Source organism: Perognathus longimembris, chromosome 1 (assembly GCF_023159225.1).
Source record: "Perognathus longimembris pacificus isolate PPM17 chromosome 1, ASM2315922v1, whole genome shotgun sequence".
Lineage (NCBI taxonomy): Eukaryota > Metazoa > Chordata > Mammalia > Rodentia > Heteromyidae > Perognathus > Perognathus longimembris.
Window position 1 is genome coordinate 38,039,537 of NC_063161.1, and position 25,401 is coordinate 38,064,937.

The following is a 25,401-nucleotide window of genomic DNA, read 5'->3' on the forward strand; positions in this document are numbered from 1 at the left end:
ATTAATTAAAAAATTTTTTTTGATACGGTGTTATGCAAAAGGGGTACAGTTACATAATAGGGCAGTGTGTACATTTCTTGTGATATTTTACACCCTGTTTTTCTTTCCCTTCCCTAGATCAGTTAGACATATATACAATACACAGTGTATCAAAAACATATACAGTATCCATGTGGCCTACGACAAAGGAAATTCACTTAGGACTTTGAATGTAACGTCAACAATAAGTAGAGCTTGCTTATCCTTGTCTTATATGAACATACATACATAGCTTTTGAGCTATTGTGATCCACTGAGAGGTCTATTTTTGACCTTTATATGTTGAGTAGTTGTTTGGTTTTAGTTACATAAGGTAGGGTTGCTGGCCCAAACCTGAGGGAAATACCATTTGACAATATGTTTTTGGTTTCACAGACCTGGTCTCTACTGTATCCCCCTCCCCCCACCTTAACAGTCATATATCAAGGAGATCAGGCCCCTTTGTTTTCTGTGTTCTAGGCTTGTCTCGCTTAACATTATTTGTTCAAGTTCTGACCATTTCCCTGCGAATAACAATACTTCACCATTTCTAATCGCTATGTAGTATTCCATTGTGTAAAGGTACCATATATTTTGGATCCATTCATCTGTGGAGGGGCATCTGGGTTGTTTTCATATTTTGGCTATTGTGAATTGTGCAGTGATAAACATGGAAGTGCAGATGTCTTTTTGATATCTTTGATATCCTGTTGTTCAGGATAGATGCCTAGGAGTGGTATGGCTGGGTCATAGGGTAGGTCTATATTGAGCTTTTTGAGGAACCTCCATACTGTTCTCCAAAGTGGTTGTACTAATTTGCACTCCCACCAATAATGAAGGATTCCTCTTTCCCCGCACTCCCTCCAGCATTTGTTGTTTCCTGAGTTCAGAGTATAGGCCATTCTAACTGGAGTGAAGTGGTATCTCAGGGTTTTTATTTGCATTTCCTTTACTGCCAGGGATGTTGAACATTTCCTCATATGTTTCTTTGCCATTTTTATCTCTTCTCTTGTGAAGTCTCTCTTTAGCTCCTTTGCCCATTTCATAATTGGTTTATTGCGCTAGGAGGGGGATAGTTTTTTGAGTTCTCTGTAGATGACAGATATAAGGCCTTTATCTGTTGCTGTGCTGGTAAAGATCCTTTCCCATATGGTTGTCTGTCTTTCTAGTTTGGTGGCTATGTCTTTAGCTGTGCAGAAACTTTTTTGTTGTTGTTGTTGCCAGTCCTGGGGAGTTTACTCAGGGCCTGAGCACTGTCCCTGGCTTCTTTTTGCTCAAGGCTAGCACTCTACCACTTGAGCCACAGCACCACTCATTTCTGGCCTTTTCTATATATGTGGTGCTGAGGAATCGAACCCAGGCCTTCATGTATACGAGGCAAGCACTCTTGCCACTAGGCCATATTCCCAGCCCGAGTGCAGAAACTTTTATTTTGTAGTAGTCCCATTTGTCGAGTCTCTCCCCTATCTGTTGTGCCCCTGGGACTCCATTCAGGAAGTTCCTTCCTGTGCCTATAAGTTCTAGCGTCTTTCCTACTCTGTCCTTCAGTAGTTTCAAGGATTCAGGTCTGATATTGAGGTCCTTGATCCATTTTGAGTTGATCTTGATACATAGTGATAGGCTAGGGTCTGCTTTGAGTTTTCTGCATATGGCTGCCCAGTTTTCCCAGCACCAGTAGTTGAAGAGGCTATGTTTTTTCCATTGTATGTCTTTAGCTTCTTTGTTGAATATCAGCTGACTGTAAGAGTGTGGTTTTATTTCTGGGTCTTCAATTCTATTCCATTGGTCTTCCAGTCTGTTTTTATGCCAGTAGATGGCTGTTTTTGTTATGATGGCTCTATAATAGAGCTTGAAGTCTGGTATTGTGATACCTCCTGCACTGCTTTTTTTGCCTAGAATTGCTTTGGCTATTCTAGGCCTTTTGCTGTTCCATATGAATTTATGGGTTGCGTTCTCTATTTCAGTGAAGAATGTAGCTGGGATTTTGATGGGGATTGCATTAAATTTGTATAACAATTTGGGCAATATGGCCATTTTCACTATATTGATTCTGTCTACCCATGAGCATGGGAGGTCTTTCCATTTCCTTGTGTCTTCTTCGATTTCCCTTTTTAGATTTTTATAGTTTTCATTAAATAGGTCCTTCATGTCTTTAGTTTGGTTGATCCCTAGGTAATTTATTCTTTTTTTAGCTGTTGTAAATGGTATTATTTCCATAATTTCCTTTTCTGCTTGTACATTGCTGCTGTACAGAAAAGCTGCTGACTTTTGTGGATTGATTTTGTATCCTGATACATTGCCAAAATGGTTTATTAGGTGTTTGAGGACTGAATTTTTTGGGTCCTTCAGATATAAGATCATGTCATCTGCGAATAGGGATAGCTTGATTTCTTCCTTGCCGATGTGGATCCCTTTGATGTCCTCCTCTTGCCTTACTGCTATGGCTAGGGATTCCAGCACTATGTTGAAAAGAAGTGGGGAGAATGGGCATCCTTGTCTTGTTCCTGAGTTTAGGGGGAATGATTTTCGTTTCTCTCTATTTACTATATTAGCAGTTGGTCTGTTGTATATGGCTTTTATTGTTTTGAGGAATGTTCCATCTATTCCTGTTCTCTCCAGAGCTTTTAATAAGTATGGATGTTGTATTTTGTCAAAGGCTTTTTGGGCATTGACTGAGATAACAATGCTATATCACTTACTTTTCAAGTAACAGTTCTTTTCAGCCATAATTAGCTATCATGAGATACTGTATAAAGTACTTCATCCACACTATCTCATTTAATTTTCATCATAGCATGGTCATGTATGTTTTAAGTTTCAAACACAGGAAATGCAGTTCGACTTGAGCTAGTATGTGATAGGACCAAAATCTAAACATAAGTTTATATATTTATTGGGGTTCTCCAGAGAATCAGAAATATTTATTTAGAGGAGTTTGCTTATATGATTATGGGGCATGAGTGCATAAGCTGGAGACTAAAAGCCATTTCTAGTTTAATTCTCAAGTCTGGACGTGACATAGAGTTAGTCTGAAGGAAACAGGTTTCAAACTCTCTACTGTCATTTCAAAACATACTGTGATATTTTTCTTAGATGAACCTTCTTCTTTTGCTTTCACAAGACCCCTACTTAAATTATTCATGTTGGAGCTTTTCTTTTTTTTTTTTCTGTTGTACTCTCCTAACTCGGGATTTTAAATAAAATCAACGTGGAGCCATTCTGTTTATTCTCTGCTCTATTTACTCCCCCCCCCACCCAAGAAGATAAACTAGTCAAGAAAGCATCTTTCATTTCAAATGTTCAAAGAGGATTTTGTAGGCAAAAATGAATTAACATCTAAAAGAATCCATGGATACTCACTAGAAGTGCATATCAGCTGTTAAAAGCATTTTCAAATCCTATGTAATAGAAAGCAAGTACTGGATTTTGGTACTGTTGAAACTTTTAGGTGCTTGCTTCGTAAAGAACTAGGAAGTTCATGTCTTGGTAAAGAGTTAGTGCATAATGAAAATAAATATATAACGGATGGTTTCAGGCCTTGAGTTAAATCCAAAATAATAGCTGCACATTTACATCTTCTTGGAGATTCATGAAATCTAGTGCCTAATAGTCACAGACTGCTGGTGTAAGGAACTTGTAAGCAGGAGATTGGAGGCTCAGATGTCAGAACACAAAAGAGACAAAAGGGATACTACTCTCCCTCTACCATATACATATTCTGTTCTTTATAGGATTGAGAACATCCATCATGAAAGCTTGAGAGGAACGATCAAATAATAACATTAAATCTTTCAGTTTACAGATTTTTCTCCTCTTTCTTATAAGGTGAAGGAGGCAATAGCAGTAAGAGAACGCGTATACTTTTCCCTATAGGAAATTTTATTTAGAAGAGAAAACTGAGTGAGACCACATTTAGTAGTAGTATGTCCCATAGTGGTATGAGCCAACTTATCATATTGGTTAAGGTATCACAAATTAATGTGAATTTGAATGATCTAAACTCAGGGAATGAAGCTATGTAAACTACTGAAAATCCTTGGAAGAATCTCTGTTCAAATAATGACCATACATTAATAGCACAAGAGAGAGAATGTTTAGAAGCAATGGTGGCAGTTACAGACAGTCTTTAAAGGGCATCAGCTTCCAAATTTAGTAAAGAAGAAAAAAGAATGTATCTTATATCCTACTGGATGGTAGATGTCTTTCTCATAAAAATTCATATAGTGCTTTAATGCTATAATTTCTTTAGGATGGATTTACATATACCTATGTTTTCAATATAAGGTGACTTCTGACAATGGAATTGACTCAATTTTAAAATTGTCTAAATTTGTTTTTTCCATTTTGGTCATTGTTTCAAGTGATACAAATTCTAACTTGAAAAGGATTCATGAAGGGCCTATTTCCCTGCAATGATATGCTGGGGTTAACCCAAATGAGTTTAAGTACCATCGTCATCAACCATCATTGATGAGTGCTCATTGTCTTTCACTCTAGAGATTCAAAGAAGTAAGGCATATATCATCCTGACAGAGCTAGGGCTTTAGTTGATGACTTAGTTTTACATGCAATGATAATACAAGGCACTGAATTTAGTGAGAAAATATTTAGACAAAAAGTATTTTGATGCAACCATCTTTGTCACTTATTACTGATTTTTAGTAATATAGAGCATAAAACATTATCTGGCACTAATGCACAGGAGAATGTATTAATCAGATTTTTCTGCTAAACTGTAATTTTGTTCTTGTATCCTTAGCTTTTAGGCATAGTCCAACACATAGTAGGAATTTTGCCTACTTGAGTTAAAGTGCAATCAGCAAGTGTGGACTGAAACCCCCATCAACTGTAATCTCTTCTTGCTGGTACAATTGCACCACTGATTTCATTTTAATCTTAGGGTTACTTATACCAGATGTTTATTGTGTAGCTCTTCCAGAATTAGAGTAACTACACACATATGAAATATTATAGAAGATGCCATAAAATATTGCAATCGTTTCTATGTTGTCAAACCCGATGTAATTGTATAATTGTATATATAACTGACCAATGGTTACATTCTTTTCTTTTTTGTTTTTTTTGGTGTTGGTGCTGGAGCTTGAATTTGAGGTCTCCCACATTAATTTGGCTTTTTCCCAGCTCAAGACTTGCACTATACTACTTGAGCCACACTTCCACATCCAGCTTTTTGGGGATAAGTTGGAGTTAAGAGTCTCATAGACCATTGCATGGGCTACCTTTGCACTATGATCCTCAGATCTCAGTGTTCTGAGTAGCTAGGCTTACAGACATGAGCGGCCAGTGCCTTGCTCAGCTGGATTGGTTTTATCCTCTGGGGGGAATCAAGATACATTCTTTTCTTTACATAAAGTTGGTAGGAGTAGGCTTTGAAACAAGCTTAGGAAAAGACCAAAGCATGCAAGGACTGATGCTTATTTAGGGTGGCGGGTGGGACGATAGGTATGACATTCATATTGATTTTCTGGCGTTTATTTCTCAGTGTCTGGGAAGAAGATTTGAGCAGCTCAGACAGGATTTCTACAGATAACCCCCTGAGATGGTGTGACTATTCCTCACGGAGCCCTTCAGTTCCTCTACCCTTGAAACCTCTGGGTCTGAGCCTCTTTGGGTAGGAGAGTCCCTAGGGTTTGACAGCTGGGCAGTTGTGCAATGACAACCAGCCACCCAGGCAAGGGGCAATAGCAGGTGCAAACATCATGGCTTGGTAAGGGTGCTTATGGGATGTGAGAAGAAAAGCGGTTTTATCTTTTAGTCTTTGTAATAATTACATTTCTCTGCCAGTAGCAAGAGAAGAGAGAGGGAAGGCTGGCCTGAGCCAGTGTTTTCTGTTTGGGAGAGAAAGCTGCAGTTACTTCAGAGGCCAAAGTAGAGTCCTAACAGTGCAGTTGTTGGTCCCCAAGAATCACAAAGCAGTACTTAAAGCCTCAGGGGCTCAAGATTCTCAGTTCACGTCAGATAGGTGGGTGGGAAAGACACAGACAGGTATTTTGTAGGTATGAAGGCCATTCCCCTACAGTTCAGAAAATTGCCAAATGCCCGCCACCCCCCCCCCCCCCACATTACTGAAACCACAGCAAGATCCTTGACTGCTGGGCAGTCTTCCTCCTTATTCATTTCCCCACTGATGTTCTGTAAGTCTAGGGCAAGAGGAAAAAAAAAAAAAACCCGAATCATAAAACCGGATCATAAAAATCCTTCTTATTCTCAAAGTCAGCTAATAAATATTCACTCAGCCAAGGTCTCTTTTCATCCTTTTAAAAACAAAAGAGGCTCTCCACTCATGCCATCTCCACACCACCAGAAAACATATTCCTGGGGCTAGCGCTGACCACGCCGAAAGTTGCAATTTCCCTCAGTTGAGGGCGAAGTTGGAGAATCTGTCCCTGCAAGTGTCCACTTGGGGGAGGGGGCGACAGCCAGGGCGGGTGTGTGGGGGAGGGCGTGGGGAATGGGAGAGGAAGAGGCGAGAAGGAGGGACTAGAGAGAAGGACACTGCCCCCTACTTCATCGAGGTCGTCGCCTCAGCCGGTGGAGCCTCCAGTTGGGTCTGGGGTGGGAGGCTGGAGGGAGTGGCCGCTGTGGTGGGGCGGCGGCGTGGGCTCCGTACCCACGGCTGGGTGCCAGGCTCCGTACCTGGCGGGCCGGGCGCGCCTCGCAGGCCGGGCTCCCGGGGCGCGGAGGGTGTGAGCGCGCGCGCCCCCTCCGTGCCCGCTCAGCCTCGCGCGCGTCCCGGGGGAGGCTCTGCCGAGAGGCGCCCGGGGAGCCCGCAGCAGCCTCAATCCTGCCGCTGGCGGAGCTTTGTGCGGCAGTCGCGGCAGCGAGTCCCACCTGCTGGCGGCGGAGAGACTGGGAAAGGGGAAGAAGGAAGAAGAGAAGGAGGAGGAACGGGGAGGGGGAAGCAGGAAGGCGGCGGCGGCGGCGCCAGTCTTCTCCCGCCGGCGCCCACCTCCCGGGGGCTCCGCAGTCCTCCGGCTCTCGGCCTGCACGGGTCCCCCTCCCACCCCGCCTTTTCCCCCTGGCCCAACCCGGCCGGGCCTCCCCGCCACACCGCGGCAGCCGCTGCTGCAGCCCCTCAGCCTCTGCCTGGCGCGGCCCGGCCCCACGCCGCCGCCACAGCCGCTGCCACCCGGAGCCCCGGCGAGTTTTGAGGGGAGCGCAGGGGCGCGCGGCGCCGCCTCCATGCGCCCGGGAGCCACCTCGGCGCCCCAGCTCCGCTGAATAACCCCGGGCTCGCGGCGGCCCGGCCGAGACGGCGATCCAAGAGGCGAGGCGAACCCTGGAGAAAGGGAGCAAGCGAACGAGCGAACCCCAGAGCGAGCGCAGGGAGCCGACACCATGCCTGGCTGGAAGAAGAATATTCCCATCTGCTTACAGGCGGAAGAGCAGGAGAGAGGTGAGTGAGGCGACCGGGCGGGGGAAGGCGAGGCAGGGGGGTCCCGGCCCGGATGCCGCCCCCCCTTCCCCGTGCCACCCTCTCCGCGGCTACTCCGGACCTGTCCAGCGGCCGGCGGGGGAGGGGCGCCGCGCCCGCGGGGGGTGGGGGTGGCTCGGCTCGAGCCAGGGGGCGTCGTACGAACTCCGAGAGCTTTTATTTATTTTATTTTCCGGAGGGTGGGGGGCGAGGAGGGCGAGGAATGGTGCTGCAGCCGGAGACTTCTCGCTTGGGGAGAAGGTTTTCTGCTGTTGGTGTTGGGGAAAACTCTGGTTTCTCTAGGGCCGGCTCGCACGTGGAGCCCCGGGCCGGCTGGCTTGTGAGATGGGCATGGGGGGACAGGGGGAGGCGGTGAGGGTGATGATGGGGATCCTTTTGCCGTGCTTGAAGTGACTTTTCAAACTTTCCTCCTCTTCCTCCCCTTCCTCCTCCTCCTCCCGCGGCCGTCCCCGCCTCCAGCTGGGCTACCCCGGGTGTTGCCATGCCCAAAGTTGCTGGAGATTCTTAAAGGAGGAGGAGGGGGAGGAGGGAGTGGAGCGTGGGGGTGGAAAGGGGGCGCTGCCGCAAGTCTCTGGAGGGGGAGGGGAAGGGGAGGAAGGAGGGGACTGTCCCCTGGCTGAGGGTCTAGGGCTAGGACGGAAGGCCTGGGAGATGAGTTATGCCCCAGCGCAGTCTCCACGGCTCAAGTTAATACCGCAGGACTGCGGGCTTTTCATAATTGCTGTCTATTTTCATTGTAAAAGGCGGCTCTCTGTGCCAGGTGGCTTGCAGACCTTTTGTGCTTCAGCCTGACAAGTGTGCCCGGCAGATTGCTTTTCAGTGACTTGCGGGGAAGAACGTTGAAGACCCCCCCCCCCACACTTTTTTTTTTTTTTTTGCACCTTAAATGCTTGATTCTGTTGAGGTCATTTGATGGTGTTTGGATTGTGCAAGAGGTTGGCCAGGAGCTCAGTTTGGTAACCTGGATATGATGTACCCAGTGCACCAGAATTTCCTATGCACGCCCCATGGGGCAAGGGGGTGTGCGAGGTGGCTCTGCCTAGCATCCAGAGGGACCCTGGCTGTCAAGGTCCGATAGGGTTTATTCCATATTCTGTCTACCCCAGCCTGTCCTGGCTTCAAGGAAAATGCTTTAGAATTGAATGGGTTTCGAGGTGCAAGGTCTGTCTGCCTGAGTTGTGGCAAACAGTTGGCTTTGGGGGGGTAAATGATGCTGCATGGTGGGTGGGTGAGGAAAGCAGAGAGCCAGCCTGATCTGCAGAGGAGGCAGATTTCAGGAGAAAGAAAGGGTGCAGCTTGATGAACTGGTATGGACCATGGCTTGGTGATTAGGCATGCCAAAAGTTTCAGGCTTTTGAAATAATGCTTACTACCAAAGACCCAATGTACAATTTCCAGTTTTTCTCTAGGTGGCACAACCTGTCTTTGGTTTCTATCCCGTTTAATGACTCAGGGAATTTATCCCCTTTTAATCACTTCCTTATTAGATGTATGCATTTGTTTTCAGCACACTTTTCTGGGCAGGTGACCTTATCTTTACCCACTTAAAAAGGCACCCCTGCTGTAGAAGAGCTTCTGATAGTCTCCTTAGCATCTTACCTTAAATGTTGCCAATAACGGTACCAATAATTTATAACAAGGTGAAAGCTCTATGTGTTTAGCATTCTGTAAGAATGGAGTGTCTGTCCCATCAAGTAAATGTCACAATGCACTTGATATTAAGTGTATATCAGTATGATTTAAAAAAAAAACAGTGCTGCAAACAAGTTTTATCAGACTGCTGAAGTGTGTTGATTTTTGAATTGTGACACAATGTACTTGTATGTCTTCTAGAAATATGTGGTAACCTTGAAAGATGATCACATAATCTGCTTGGTGGAGATAAGACTGAAATTCCTCCAGAACATAAATATGATTCAGAAATTGGACTGTCTTAGCTCCTCCAGTAGGAGAAAATGGGGAATGTTTTGTTACTTGGGGTCCTTTTTTTTGTTTTCATTTTAAAGATGTCTTCTTGCTTATGAGATGTTTCTAAATTATATTGTTATTTTAGTTATGGCATATACTTGAAGTCTCGCTTTATTGGGAATGTGCAAATATCTTTCTGTGTCTTTAAAAATTTCCTGTCTATGTAGTATTTATGTTTATGTCTTAATTGTGTGTTTTATTAAAATGAATTGATAACCCTACATGACTTTTAATAACATTTTCAGCTTTGCTTCTCCTTACTGAGGAATTTTTTGTAAAGTATTGAGCAATGTTTTTATTTGTATTTGAAGTCTGATTGTGTAGAGCTATTTTCCCCTTGGAAATTAAAAATTCAAATGGTGTTGATTAAGTGCTTTAAAGATTTAAATAAAATAATTGAAACAGTCAGCTTAGTTAGGAAAGTAATGAACATGGAGCCTATATATTACTGTCGATCCATGGGTCAGTTTCCAGTAACTTTCTATTACATTTTTAAGTTGGCTAGGCTCATGTGATAATGCCCTTCTCCATGGCACCCTACTTCTTGAACAGTCCACAATGACTTTCTTTCTTTTGTTGTATTAGGAGTATTGGGGATTGAACTCAGGCCTAGGTGCTATCCCTTAGCTTTTTCCACTAATGCTGGCAGTCTACCATTGAGCCATGCCTCCAATTCTGGCTTTTTGGTGGCTAATTAGAGATATGAGTCTCTTGGGCTTTCTTGCTGGGGTTGACTTTGAACTTTGATCCTCAAATCACAGTTTCCTGATTATAGGTGCAAGCCCCAGTGCTCACTCACCAAAGCTCTTTAATACTACATCTGCCTCAATTTACATTTAAATATCCTAAAACCCATTATGGAGACAACTGTAGCTTGACATTTTTTTCACTTAGATTTCATCTAGTTGAATCTCCTTCTGAAATATAACAAAGACAAGATGTTAGTTGTCCATGTATGTGAATGTTAATTTATCTATATATAATTATTTTTTTAATTCTAATTTTAAAAGTTTGAGGAAAAAGTGCGTTCTTGATATTGTCACATGTAAAAAGTAATTTCATGTAATGCTTACCCACCATTCATAACAGGTTCATCTCGAAGTCCTCTCTGTCAAGATGTTGAATGAGCTATTGTGATTGCATGCAGTGCTGAGCAGAGAAACTGTAACATATGGGTTGTTGCAGTAAATGCACTCACTTCCAAAATGACATGTTAAGACTCAGCCATGTAAGGTGACATGGTATTAAAATTCAGAGCACATTTCTCTGTCCTCCCCCCGATTTTCTGCTTGAGCTGCTAAATCCAATCCATTTAGAAGACACCAAGTACACTTTTGGGTAAATGTTTTAGGAGAAAGAGAAATGATTCTGAAAATTGTTCTGTTTAAAATTCCTTCTAATCAAATTAAATCAAGCAATTTAATGGTTGTTTTACATCTGCTTATTAACTGATCATGTGTAATAGGAATACACTGGTTTAGGAAACTCTCAATACAAAGGAATAGGAACCTCTGTAATTAACAGTGCTTTTCTTTTGCCCTGTAACTTGCCTCTGTCTTGTGTGGTTTCTGTTGGTAAATGTTTATTGTGTTTTAACAATGTGTAGTCACAAGTTGAAATCCAACATACTAATTAGGAAGATTATAATTTATCTCTACAAGCATAATTCTTGCTATTTTTATTTTGGGGGAAAGGAATAATAGTAAGTGGTATCTTAATTTAAATTTACATTTAGATTTAGTATAATCTGAGAATATTATCTAATAATAAAGATGTGATCATTATAAAGATGTGATAAACTTCAAAGCATAAATTCACTGGGAGAAATATATCTCCTTTTTAAAAAATATAGTTGTTCACACTTTGGCATTTCGGTTTCTCATATCTCTTAGAGGTCTACAAGCGAACTTGATAGCTTCCTCTAGACTTCTGTTGTAAAAATGGTTATGTGTGAGATTTTGCAAGTAAAAATAGATGGATATTTTCAGATACAATTAGCTTTTCATAAAATATCTATGAAAGAGCATAGGGAACTTGAAAAAGGTTGCCTTTACTGTACCTTTGATCTGTTTAATTTTTACACCACAAAGTGATCTGGTGATACTATCTCACAACCTGCTTAGTAAAATGTACAATTTGAAATTTGAGTTTTCACTAGGAAATAATGTGGTGGAAAAGAGAAGAAATAAAAAGAGCTAGACTCTGCTGGGTGGTAGGTACTATGTTAGATATTTGGTATAGTTCTTTGGTGCCAACATGCATGTAAGGTAGGTGTTATTAGTTCCTTGTCAGATGAAGAAACTGAGATTCAAAATTAGTAAATTTGTTTAAGTTGAAAATAACTCCCATGGTTTGATTACCTGTTTTTAAAAACAAAATTCAAGAAAGAAATTATATTTTCTGAAAGAAAGCTTTGGCATTTTATTAACATTATTCTACCTTGCATTATTCATTCATTTATTTATTTATTTAGGAAAAGAAATGCTACTGTGGAATCTTTCTTCATGAATTTATTGAGAAGAGTTTTTAAAGTTAAATATATTCAAATATACTTAGTACTTCTAAAAGTGTGTGTGTGTGTGTGTGTGTGTGTGTGTGTGTGTGTTACCTTTGACAAACTGACTTTACAAGACAGGAGCGTTAGTTTCATCTGTATGTAAGGATTGAAACTTCAACATAATTTTTAGTAAAATTATTTGACTCAACTGAAAAAAAAAAAGCTCATTAAGGTAAATGGCTTTTTCCCCTCATCAAGGTTTGACGTAATTACACAGTTTTCCTTCTTTTTCAAGAGTATTAGCCATGAAGGCAAGAATAAATGGGAACTGCATGTTTTTTACTGTGATGATTTGGAAAATGATTGTATTGTCAGTGGCCATTGTTCATTTGCTCTGTTGCCAACATTTAATTTAATTAAAGCCATATATCTGAACTCTCAGTCTGGCTACCATGGCCAAACAAAAGGACTTCAGATAATGCTTTCTTCTACAGCAATTCAATTGGTTTCTTTCATTAAGGAAAAGATATCAATTTATATTAGCAAAGGAAATTGAGAATTGTGTAACTTGGGGTTTTAAGTTGTTAGATTAAATGCTACATGATGAAAGACTGTTTTAAACATTTAAAATTTGATTTGTTTTCAGTCAAATTGCTGTAGTATTTTGTTAATAATGTAAAATATGCAAGGAATAGTAATACAAAGTAACATGTCTAATAGCACTATTCAAATGCAAACCCCAAACCTAAATTTTAATCACTTTTGTTGTTGTTGTTGTTTGTTTGTTTGTTTGCCAGTCCTGGGGCTTGAACTCAGGGTCTGGGTGCTGTCCCTGAGTTTTTGTGCTCAATGCTAGCTCTCTACCTCTTGAACCACAGCTCCACTTCTGGCTTTTTGTAGTTAATTGGAGGTAAAGAATCTCAAGGACTTTTCTGGTTTCAAACTGCGGTCCTCAGATCTCAGCCTCCTGAGTAGCTAGGATTCCAGGCATGAGCCACTGTGCCTTGCTTCTGTTATCTGTTATTAAAGCTTATTTCTCTCTAAGTTCAAAAGTTTCTTGGGGCTGGGGATATAGCCTAGTGGCAAGAGTGCCTGCCTCGGATACACGAGGCCCTAGGTTCGATTCCCCAGCACCACATATACAGAAAACAGCCAGAAGCGGCGCTGTGGCTCAAGTGGCAGAGTGCTAGCCTTGAGCGGGAAGAAGCCAGGGACAGTGCTCAGGCCCTGAGTCCAAGCCCCAGGACTGGCCAAAAAAAAAAAAAAAACCTGGTAAAAAAAAGTTTCTTAAACCTATTGATGTAAGTTTCCTCACTTAAGAAGCCAGGTTGTTTAGGTATGACAGTAGTTAAAGGGTGATATGAGTTTTATGAGAAAGGTAATGCTGTCAATATAGCTTCTATTTAAAATTCACTCTGGCTAATTTCTTACTACCTTCATTTCAACAGTGATAAAGTTTAAGTAGTAAATGAGGAATGTGGAGAAGATATAGCTTTTATTCTAAATGGATTTCTTGTTCTCAGCACAGTGTTTATCGTTAACAAGTCAAATGGCAAGTTAACTTGAAGTCCAATGACATTGAGTTGAAATCCACTCTAGCATTCAATTTCTGTAGTATTTTAACTTCTCAAAGCCTTTGTATTCTGTTCCTTAAGATGAAGACTAGTAGCATCACTTTAGCAAATGTGGAGGGATTTATGATAGCATCTTGCATATAGTTTAGGGCTCAATAATAGCAACTGTCATTACTTTTATGCTATTTTGATATATTTATATGTAGATAGATCTATATCTGCATCTATCTATATCTATTTGTATATCTATAGATCTATCTGTCTATTTATCTTTATCTATACCTATCTGTATCCGTCTGTATCTATCTATCTATCTATCTATCTATCTATCTATCTATCTATCTATCTATATTTGTAAACTTAACACCTGAGGGTATTCTGTTGGTGAAATGTTAAGTATTTAGTTCTTTAAACACTTCATAAATTAATAGAAAAACAAAAAGCCCCGTGTCCTGTGAAAAGCTACACTAAAGTAGAACTTTCTAGTGCCAAGGTCTTTGTTGTATTCTAATCAGACTCTCTCACAAAGATGAAAAAAAAATTCCAATATGGAAACATATATGCCCAAGGCCACATTTCATACTCCTGGCAAATGTTTATTGAGTATTACCTGCCATGATGCCTGCTGGGGTTGAGAAAAACTATGGCTCTCCTTTTTCAAGGAGCTTATTAATATTGTTGTAGTCATGATATGACAGATTGCCCAATGGAGCATTTACTTCAGCACAGTTGGGTGTTATGGGACTGGAGGAGAGGGGGAGGTGTTGAGGGAATGAGGAGGAAAGAGTTTCTAAGGATAACCATCAAAGGAGATGACACAGAAGTGTTAAAAGACATGAGAGGAGGAATGGAGAGAGATTAGAGAAGGTTGGCCCAGGATGCAAGGAAACATCTTAGGTAAAGGGTGTGGTGTATTTCAGGGTATTATGGAGTGCTCTGGGAGCGTTCCAGGGACTCCTACTGATTCTGTAAGGGACTGGAGTGTAGAAAGTGGATGTATATATGGAGTATAGAACATCATGGAGGAATGGTGGTAGAGCATGAAATGTTCAGAGGATTTCATATGTCAGGTTACAGTTCAAATTGTGGAGAGCAGATGATGAGTTAATTGAAGAACTTCTAAAGAGGAGTGGCAAGATTTGATTTTCCTCTTAGAAAGATTACCTTGGCAGCATGTTTTTTGGGGATTTTTTTTTTTTAAACAGTGTGATATCCTTGAACTTTCTGGGGATAAGTACTTCATTTACATGAGCTGTCCTTTCTTGCCAATCGACACCTTTGTGATCCTAAATACAAACCCAGTATTAGTACTGGAACTTGGTAGCTGATTGAGGCTGCACACTACATATATTCTTCCTAAACTACTTTAGTCAAAGGCTGTTTTTTTTTTTTTTTTTGGCCAGTCCTGGGCCTTGGACTCAGGGCCCGAGCACCGTCCCTGGCTTCTTCCCGCTCAAGGCTAGCACTCTGCCACTTGAGCCACAGCGCCGCTTCTGGCCGTTTTCTGTATATGTGGTGCTGGGGAATCGAACCTAGGGCCTCGTGTATCCGAGGCAGGCACACTTGCCACTAGGCTATATCCCCAGTCCCCAAAGGCTGTTTTTAATCCCTAGTTAGTCACAGGCTGATATGTAGTCCTTCCAGCACAAAGTTTTGTATGAAACTCACCTCCTTAAGTTTGACCACATTACTCTTTTCTCCACCCCATTTAATCAGATGAGTCCATTCATTACAGACTTAGGTGTGACTGTGCCAGACATCTATAGAACTTTCTAAACTCCTACCCACACGTTTATGTAATAATTAAGCCATTGGCAGGAAATATGTTTTTTAGCCCTGAGATCCCATTTTGGATAGTACTGGTTTGTCTTACATAGTTAGGATTAAAGAAATTTTAAAAGGTGCCTATGTTTGTGCAAAAATTTACACACTATGTTTAGGATACACAAACAAAATATTTTCTGTAGCTGCTTTTATATCTCATTAAGTCTCCTGTTACTACTGAAAGTGAAAAACATATGATATTGTCAATTAAGAGCACATTAGTCCTAGTTTAAAACTTTTTGGCAGTATTTGTGATTTCTTAAGAGTTTTCCCTTCTCTTGTTCCCAAGATTGTGTTTCTGTGAAGGACCAAGCTTAGTATCCTCAAGCTCTGGGCGAAAGGCATTTTATTCATTGTGTGACCCCCACTGTGTCCACTGTGCTGGGTTTGTTTGGCATACTTGGTGACTGGGCATTGTGCCCTGGTATCCAATGAAATGAGGCTGTTTCTGATTGTTCTTTTGAATGTCATTTTGGCAGCTGGCTTGGACTTCCTGGACCTGGTCATTGTGTGCAGTTGTGAGATTCTTGTAGTCTGTGACCTTCCACAGAGACCTTTCCAGTTACCTGTCCTATCAGCATTTCTCTCTTCCTGCTGGACCCAGAGATTGCTTAACTGTTTCTCCTGATTCCAAATGGAATTCATGAGATCTTTGAAGGTATCCTTAACTCCACCTGTTGGAGGCATTTTCTGTACATACTGCCTCTGTTGGTGCAATATCATGTTTAATACTTTAGGTGCTAAATCACATTCTGTAACGCCTTCAAAACTACATAGAAATTAGCTTTTATTCTCTTTTGTATTTGTCAAGGGTTAATTAATGCCCTACTACGGTTGAAACTCAGGGCATCACATTTGCTTGTTAGGTGCTCTATTGCCCAAGCCATGCCTCTAAGCCCTTTGTCCTTTGGTTATTTTTGAGACAATAATTCACATTTTGCAGAGACTGACCTGAATTGTGAATCTCTTTTGGCATAATTGGAATACTAAGTGTACACTGGCACATCTATCTGTTGGTTAAGATGGGGAGGTCTTGAATCACAAGCTTTCTGTCCCAGAGTAGCTAGAATAGCTGAAAGAACCACTGAGCTTGTCTTATCAAGGAATTTTGAATCCTTTCAGGGTATCTTACACCTGATTTTTTTTCCCCCTCTTCTTCCATTTTTTTTTCTTTCTCTGCTGACCTAGATAACTGAAGTGATTTAAGGGACTTGAAAGCTTAAACTAGGGATGGGGGTCAGATGGGTAAATTAGTGATAAAAGAGAAGATTGAGTCTTGTTCCTGTGTGAGGTGGGCATGTCCTAAAGATTGAAATATCAGGGAAAAAGGAAATAGGGACAAATGGCTTAACAGCCCAGAGATGACACAGTTTGAAGCTGGCAAATAGTTTTGATAATACCTTTTTCTGGACTATCTTGTACACAGACCTTTCCTAGTAGTTTTATTAGACACCTGCCCTTCATTAGCAAATATCTGAATATAAGAGCTATCATATTCTTTTTTTGCTCACGGCTAGCACTCTGCCACTTGAGCCACAGCACTGCTTCTGGCCGTTTTCTGTATATGTGGTGCTGGGGAATTGAACCCAGGGCCTCATGTATACGAGGCAAGCACTCTTGCCACTAGGCCATATCCCCAGCCCAAGAGCTATCATATTCTTATAGTTGGTAGTGTCCTCATGGTGTAGATTTCCTAATAGCTTGATGTATTTTAGAAAGCTATTTTACATTTACTTATACACAATTTCACAGCACACACAAATCAGTAGCTTTTATGTATCTTTTGGTACAATTCATCTTTTGAAATAAACGTAGGGAACATGATTTTCACCTGTTGGTACATACAAAAAAAATAATAAAACAGCAGAAAACAACATTGGTAAATATTTCCAACAGTGATATGTAGACATTAGTTTATTCTGTATATAAACTGTGAATATCTTCTCTCCTTACTATCTCTGATATTGAGGATGTGTCTCTGATTATCAACATCCAAAAATTTCAGTGAGAAAGACGAAGAGAAGTCTATGAATTGTTTCTTGAAATCAGAAGTAGTTAGTTATAAGGATTTCTTCATAGCCATTTTCCTTCAGAAGTTTTAGGATTATTGACTACAAGAAAGTGATATTTGAAATAAGATTTTTCACTTGAATTCAATTATTTAAAAATATGTATGCAACGGTGCAAGTGGCTCATGCCTGTAATCCTAGCTACTGAGGAGACTGAGACCTGTGGATTGCAGTTGAAGCTGTGACTAGAGTGTTAGCCTTGAGCAAAGAAGCTCAGATACAGCACTCAGGACCCAAATTCAAGCTCTAGGACTGGCATACACAAAAAACTAAAATATATAATCACTACTGATAGTCTTAACTAGCATAAGTACAAACTTGTGTGTGTCCTCAGTCATTAAAAAAAAAAAGTAAAGTAGTCCTGAGACCACAGTGTTTGAGAACTGCTGTCCTAGATCTTTTTACTGACAGTAACTGCAATCCTCTGTCTTATGTCTTTCTGATTCAGTCTCTGTTATTCTGACTCACTCATTCAATCACACTGGGGTTTGAAATGCATTGGTGGTGTCCCCTCCCATCCCCCTTTATACTGTTCCATGACTCTCTATTATTTCTCGGCTTCCTAACTAAGCTGACTGGTTTCACCTTCATCGCATGATCTCTCATCTCAATGGACCTTCAGTGCTACTGATTTGTCAAGCTATGTACCCTAGGCAATTCATTTGTTTTTTTGGTTGACTGGCACCTTCTAGTCTATTTTCTCAAATCTCCAACATGTCCTCTTTCCTTTCTCACCCTTTGCTCAATACTTTGCTTAGAAAATAGAAGGATTCAGAAAAGAGCTATTTGCATATATGCCCATGTATTTTAACTTTTCTCCTGTCATTGTGGTTGATCTATGTGCTCTTCCCCAAGGCCAACCTTCCAAGTTGTGTACCAGGGACCATTCGCTTCTGCCCAATTGATGTTATTGCCCCAGCATATTCTTCCCTTCTTCCAGCATCGCCAAATTCTCTGTCTCTACTGGACTGTTTCTCTTCAGTTTACAAACATAATATTGCACCTACTCCAAAAAAGTTACTTTCTTGAGCCACATACCCTGAGTTAGCACATTCTTTTCTGTTTCTTTTAATAGCAAAGTATCTTGAGAGATAGGTATATATTTACCTATTAATAGTTCTTATTCTTTCTCGAACCTAAGTTTAATTAGGTTTTTATGTCATATTCTGCTTTCTCTCAGGATAACCAATGCCCTCCATTATTTGTAAACCTAGCACTCACTTCTCAATTACATTTTCCTTGACTAGTCAGAAGCATTTGAGATAGTTGTTTGTTTATATTATATATGGTATTTAAAAAATTGTGCCAATAGCAAGGCTGTTTCTGTTTATTTCTGGTAGTACTGGGATTTGAACTCAGAACCTTGTGCTTGCTAGGAACTTATTTTACCACTTGAGCTCTAACCCCAGCCTTCATTCTTGACTCTTAGAAAAGAAATGAAGGCCTTATTTTTCTAACAGTTCATTTTGACCACATGCTTGTAAAATGAACATTAGTATATTTATCTTATTCTTTTTTTTGTCAGTCATGGGACTTGAACTCAGGGCCTGGACACTATCTCTGAACTCTTGCGCAAGGCTAGTGCTCTACCACTTTGAGCCACAGCTCCACTTCCAGTTTTTGGATTTTTTTGCCACTCCTGGGGCTTGAACTCAGGGCCTGACCACTGTCTCTGGCTTCCTTTTGCTCAAGACTAGCACTCTACCACTTGAGCCACAGCACCACTTCTGGCCTTTTCTGTTAATGTGATACTGAGGAACCAGTGCTTCATGCATGCTAGGCAAGCACTCTACCACTACACCACATTAACAGCCCCCACTTCCAGTTTTTGAATGGTTAATTGAAGATAAGAGTCTTGCCAGGACTTTTCTGCTCAGGCTGTCTTTGAACTGTAATCCTTCAATCTCAGCCTCCTGAATAGCTAGGATTACAGATGTGTGCCACCAGCTCCTGGCTTATTTTGTTCTGTTCTTTCCCAAGCCAATTCCTGTACTATTTTCTCTCTAAAGTGAAATAAAATGGTTTCTAATTGAATAATTTGTTGTACCATTTGTGTTTTTCTGCATATAAAACAGGAAATAGTGTTTAAGCAGTTTCTTTGCTTATTACTGGAACCAATGGACAGCATAGTTATGGGGAAAACTTACTAGAGAAGAAAAATAGACATTCACATCATTTAAGGATGTTTCATATGTACATGTATTCTTAATTATATTTTGTCTTTGGATAAAATGGGATTCTTGGAGGACAGTTTCACATTTTAGTATAACTATCAGTCATAATTAGATTAAAGCAATTGGTTTTTTCCCCCTTTGAGCATATCTTTAACAACTGATAATCCCAGGCTCCAAGTTCATGTAAATTGTCATTATTTCTGGTATATTTATGTTCTCAATCCTTCCAAGACCACATCCTATTTTTCAGTTACCCATTTCATTTCTTTATAATTTCCAAGGGATCTGCTTGCCTCCCCCTCATGCCTCCAGCACTGGAATATCAGAATAATAATCAACTTTACTGTCCACTGTGTTTCTTTATTTTTTTCTTTTAATTCATTCTTTTACTTCTTTCTTCTTTCCCTGGTGATGCTTCGTATAGCACTTCTCAGGCATTCTATAGATACTTGTTGGTTGATTGCTTTAATCCCCTCCCCCGAGTCTGTTTAGCCTGAGGAAGATTACAGAATGAACGGAAGACCTCTCATGGATTTGTCATCATGTAACTAGTCAATTAGATTTAGAATGTATGCAGTGAATGAGGAATGAATATTTGCTGATCAAAAATTTGCTTTGTATTATGGGATGACAGACTAGAAAATTTAATGTTACCAAGGTTTTGTAATCAAAGTTGGATTTAAATACTAATCTACTAGCTGGCTTTATGGTTAGACAAGTCTTTGCTTTCTCAGTTTCTTCTTTCATAAAAGGATCTTAATAACATATACCTTTACAATTAGAGTAAAATCTTTGAGTACAGTATCTATAAAAATAGCTGTCAGTGGTGGGCCTTGAGTATTGGAGCAAATACAGAGCAGTGAAGTTTGTGTACTAATGGAAAGATTATGTACAATGTGTGGGCCAGGTTTCCAGGTCATTGCCAAAGGTGCAGATACCTGGGGCATGCTTAGAATGTGGGTTTCAGACTGTTTGGGACCCTTATACCATGATGAGGAAGGGAGCAGGGTGTCTCCAAATTTCACTTGTTAAAATAAGTATAACACATGAACCATTTGTTCAAAGTAACTGAAAAAAATAATTAAGAATGTAACACAGAAACTTATCTAAGTTAATTTATGTGAAATTTAAAGAGCACCAAACTCATAATAGAATTATACATACCTGGATTGAGAGATTGATTTTAAAACCATATGCCTCCATTTATTTTGTTGCGGATATATGGTTGTGCTTGACATTAAGTTGCTGAATCACAATTTCCCAGTTCTCTTCACTTGAAGACTATCTTTGTGCAACATGAAGCTTTCAAAATGTTAAAACAAGACAATGGAAATAACAACTGAACTATTATTTTTCAATGTAGAGAGCCTATAAGGATTCAGGGATTGAGATTTTGTTTTAACACTTTAAGGTTTATAGATTAAAGTGAAACAAAAGCAGAACTGTTCTATGATCTGAAATTGTGGCAGCCTCACCCTATACCTAAAGATATTCCTTTTGCCAGTAAAGATTTGTGCCACTGGATCTTTGCATTATCTTAGTTATTAGAAGCCCCCGTACTTTCAAATCCATTGACAAAGTCTGCCTTTCTGTCTCCACTAAAATCCTTGCCGAGCCCATTCTGCTGAAACTTAGCACAAAGCAAATAGGTACCCTTGCTTGAGAGACTGTCATTTATTAAGATCTGTGCTGATGACACCATCCACTTGATACTTGGTTGCAATCACAGTACCATTTAGGAATCTGCTGCCAATCCATTCAATTGCTACATTATCACTGAAATCAGTTTGAATCATTGTGATAGTTAATTCAAGTTTTCACTTGTAGCTTCTTTTACCATATTGGACAGACCGTCAGGTGGAAATTAAAAGAAAATACATCTGCAGAATACATTGGCCATGTCTCCAGTAATTGAGTGCTGAAAGGTAGATGATTTGGGAAGCAACTGATTAGCATCCATGGTCTCACATACTGCGGACCATTCCAGCTTTGGTGACTGGGACTGAAGTTGGGGTCACATTATCCCATTCCATCTGGCTCTGCCTGGTTCCTGTTTCCTATTTCTGGTGTATGATCCTTTATTTTCCATTGTCTTTTACCTCTTACCCATACTTCTCTGTAGACTGCACTTGGCTAACATCCTTAAATATTTCCTACCAGTCTGTGCTTTGTCCAGACATTGGAATTTTCTTAGGTCTCAAGCGCATGCATGTCTAGTAATAGTCAGGACCCCAGAATGCTGATTTGTAGCTTTTTCTAGGATCTGACATGTTCTTCATTCCCTCCTATTTGCCTGAACAGCCCAGACAAACTCTGACCTTAGTGTCTGCTCTGTTTTCTGTGAAAACTAACAACTACAGAGGTTCTCAGAGTGTTCTTGTGAAAGTTCACCGTGCTCTGGTATGTAGGTGAGTTGGAGACTAGGGTAAAAAAAGGTTCAGTGATTGCTAAATCTACTTGATCATAGAACTCCTTTCCAGTTGGAGCATCTTGTAGGGCAATGTAGTTCAGAACACACATAGAGAAATCCTGCCAAGCAGAATGCTGGTGATATTTGGAGTTTGAATAAATCTTAAGAACAGGTGTTAGCCTTTTAACAACAGAAGAACATCAGTGCTGTATAAAGCTTGATTCAGAACTTCTTGAAATTTTCTCTGTTTTTCTGTAATATCACATTAATGGAAATCTTTCTCCTAAACTCTGGTGTCTGGTTACTGAGTATGCCTTTAGTGAAAGCTTTTTTTTTCTCTCTAATTGAGCAAATTCAGAATTTATTGATAATCTCTACTACATATCATATGCTGTATTACTTGCCGAAAACAAAAATATAAACCTACCAGATCTACCCTTGTAAAACAAATTATGCTGTACAATGACCATTTTATAAAGCTGGTCCCATATCAAGCCAATTGTTTTGCTTTTCCTCCATTGTAAGCCTAAATTTTCTTTAGCAGGGCTTTATTCTGTTCCCACTCCAATAATGAAGGGTCCCCTAAGGGTAGAGAAGCATTTTCTAAGTATGTTAAAAAAAGGAAAATGTAGAATAAGTTGCATGAAAATTCAGTGGTTTTCTATGTCTAAATACAGCAAAATTGAAAGACAAATTGTAAGCCAGAAACAACCTTTATGACCAATAATTTAATATCCTTAATAAAAAGAGCACACTGTGGTCATAATGAATTTATTAGATGAATAAATGAATGGATGAATGATTAGAAGCAGCAAGGAACAAAATCAGTTTAGTAGAAAACTGTGTAAAATGTGGGCAAATCACAGAAATAAAGTAAAACAAAATAATAATAAAAAGACATAAATCCAAATTGTGAAAAGCAAAAAATTTAAAAATTCAATGAAATTTTATCTTTTTAAATTGTATTTGACACTTATAAAGCTCTTATTGTCACCATGTTGTTAATAACTTATGTTGTACTATCTAGTTTAATTTAAACAACTCATCTCACATAAATATTGTTCTCTTCATTTTTACCACTGAACATGGGGCTTGAAGAAGATAAGCAAAGTTAATGTAGTTAAGACTTACTATTGTGATCATCTTGGAATCATCTAGGTATGAGGAATTACGACTTGAACTCCTACCAGGCTGGCCCCAATGTCCCTGTTGTTAACTACCAAGGTCTTCTGTTAACACAAAAAAAGTCATGAAGCTCGATTATAGTAAATCGTTTATGAGGAAGAGATAAAGCTACATACAAAACAGTATATGTTTTCACATGTGTACTTAAAAATTATTTGTCAAAGTGATGTTATCGAGGGGTTATAGTTTCATATATAAGGCAGTGAGTACATTTCTTATCCAACTTGTAACCTCCTCCCTCATTTTTCTCCCACTTTCTCCCCTCCCCATCGCCCCATGTGTTATACAGTTGGTTTATAGTATATAGTTATTTAAGTATTGCTGTTGCATTGGTTCACCTTTTATCCTTTGTCTTTCCATTTTGATGTTCCAAACATACTTGATCCATGGAGCAAAACTTGGAAGGATGTGTATGATAGCCTGAGCAGTACTTCTCCATAACTTTTGAGAATCAATTTCTTTTTGTTTAGCTGTACTTCCTTTCTTTTATGATTCTAGGAACTGTACCCAAAGACTCGTGCAAGCTAAACATGTGCTCTACCATTGAGCTACGGTTCTAACTCCTGTTTATCTGTACTTAGTACAGATTAATTGTACTACGGTGTGTAGAATATGTGTGTGTGTGTGAATGTGTGTGTTTGTGTGTGATGTTACAAGCAGCATTAAAAATAACCACTTTTCAGATTTTTTGTGTATGTACAAACAATTGTAAAAAAAGCTTTTTACACTGAAAAATATCCAAAAAAGAGAACAGTAGTGCAGAGGTGTAAAGAAATCAGAGTGAATGGATAAATTGGTAAATGATATTGAGTAGATAACTCAGCAAATGGAAATGCAAATTCCTAATACATAACTTAGGGAAATACTTAATGTTAGTAATTCAACATTTATAAATCAAACCATCACACAATAAATATTTCTCACCTTAATGGTTAGAAAATTATTTATTTATTTATTTTAAAAAGAAGATTCACAGTGCTTCTGAAAGGTATCTTGAAGCAGGTACTCCACAGATACTACTTTGGAGAAAACAACTGGCCAGTAAATACCAGGAGTCTTAATTGTTTATACAAATCTTAGCCTCGTATTTCACCTTCTGGAACTTGATGCCACATACATAACTATGTTTTGATGAAAAGGTTTACCCACAAAGATATATAGTATTGCCTATAATTGTGAAAAATGAAAGCAACCTAAATGTGTGCTGATATTCTCACAGGGTAGTAAATGATAGGGTAATGTTTTATTGAGGAATTAGCCGACATATATTCATTGAGTGCTTTTACTGGGAAGGATTGCTTTTGGTGCCAGAAAGACAGCAGTAAGCAACACAGGAAAATTTTCCTTTTGATTTACACAATATTTGCTAAAAATTTAGCAGTTCCAACTTGATACAGAATAAAATAAAATATTAAAAATATAGAATGACCACTGTGGTATGAAAAATAGAAAAAAAGCTTGAAAGGACATATATGAAAATATTACTGTCTGACAGTTTAAACTGTCAGTGGATTTTTTTTTTTACAAAATATTTTTGCTATTTTCCAAATTTCTGTGATAAAAAGCTATTGCTTTTTTGGAAAAATAAACATAAAACTTAATTGTCATTATATATTAAATGCTTACAGTGTTCTCCTTATATAGAAAAATAGGAACTTATATTCAAGAATGATGAAAAGTTGATAGATTTAATTTAAATTACCAGGATTTGTGGCTTTATCAAGATCCTAAAACATCTTTGATTTTATAGATATATTTAAGGCCTTTAAAATGCTGCTTGCATTAAAAATGCTTCTGCAGTAAACGGTAATTGCATTTTGAGCAGATAAAAACTTGCATTTGACAGTACAAAAAGTCCAACACAGAGTCAGTTTGATTAGGTAAATGCAAATTTAACAGCCTAATGATTCTTTACACTTCTTACTTTACATGCCATAAAGTTAGCAGTAAAGCAATTAAAATTCCAAAAAAATGGCTGTTTAGGAAAATGGTTTTTTCTTTTCCCCTTTCGTTTTTTAAGTAGATGAAGGAATTTACATTTCCACTCAAACATTATTTCCTACAATAAAGCCTCTCTCTGCTGTGATTCTATGTAAACTTTTAATTGTGTTTGACACTTATGCATAAATTTATTTTGGGCAATTGAGTTGTGTTTTGAAATGTTTAGGCTGATTCCTTTAAGTTTAGGTGTCATTTTTATACTTTATGTTTGAAAATTCTTCTGAA

General features: G+C 39.3%; 1 protein-coding gene across 1 annotated transcript in view; it reads left to right on the forward strand.

Annotated features, from left to right (window-relative positions):
* Nucleotides 1–7,354: 7,354 nt before the first annotated feature.
* Nucleotides 7,355–25,401, forward strand: part of Grip1 (glutamate receptor interacting protein 1) — a 574,087-nt gene continuing 556,040 nt past the window's right edge. Inside the window, exon 1 of the mRNA XM_048360113.1 lies at nucleotides 7,355–7,435. Coding sequence (XP_048216070.1) covers nucleotides 7,378–7,435 — 58 coding nt within the window. The 5' untranslated portion in view covers nucleotides 7,355–7,377. The remainder of the gene's footprint in view (nucleotides 7,436–25,401) is intronic.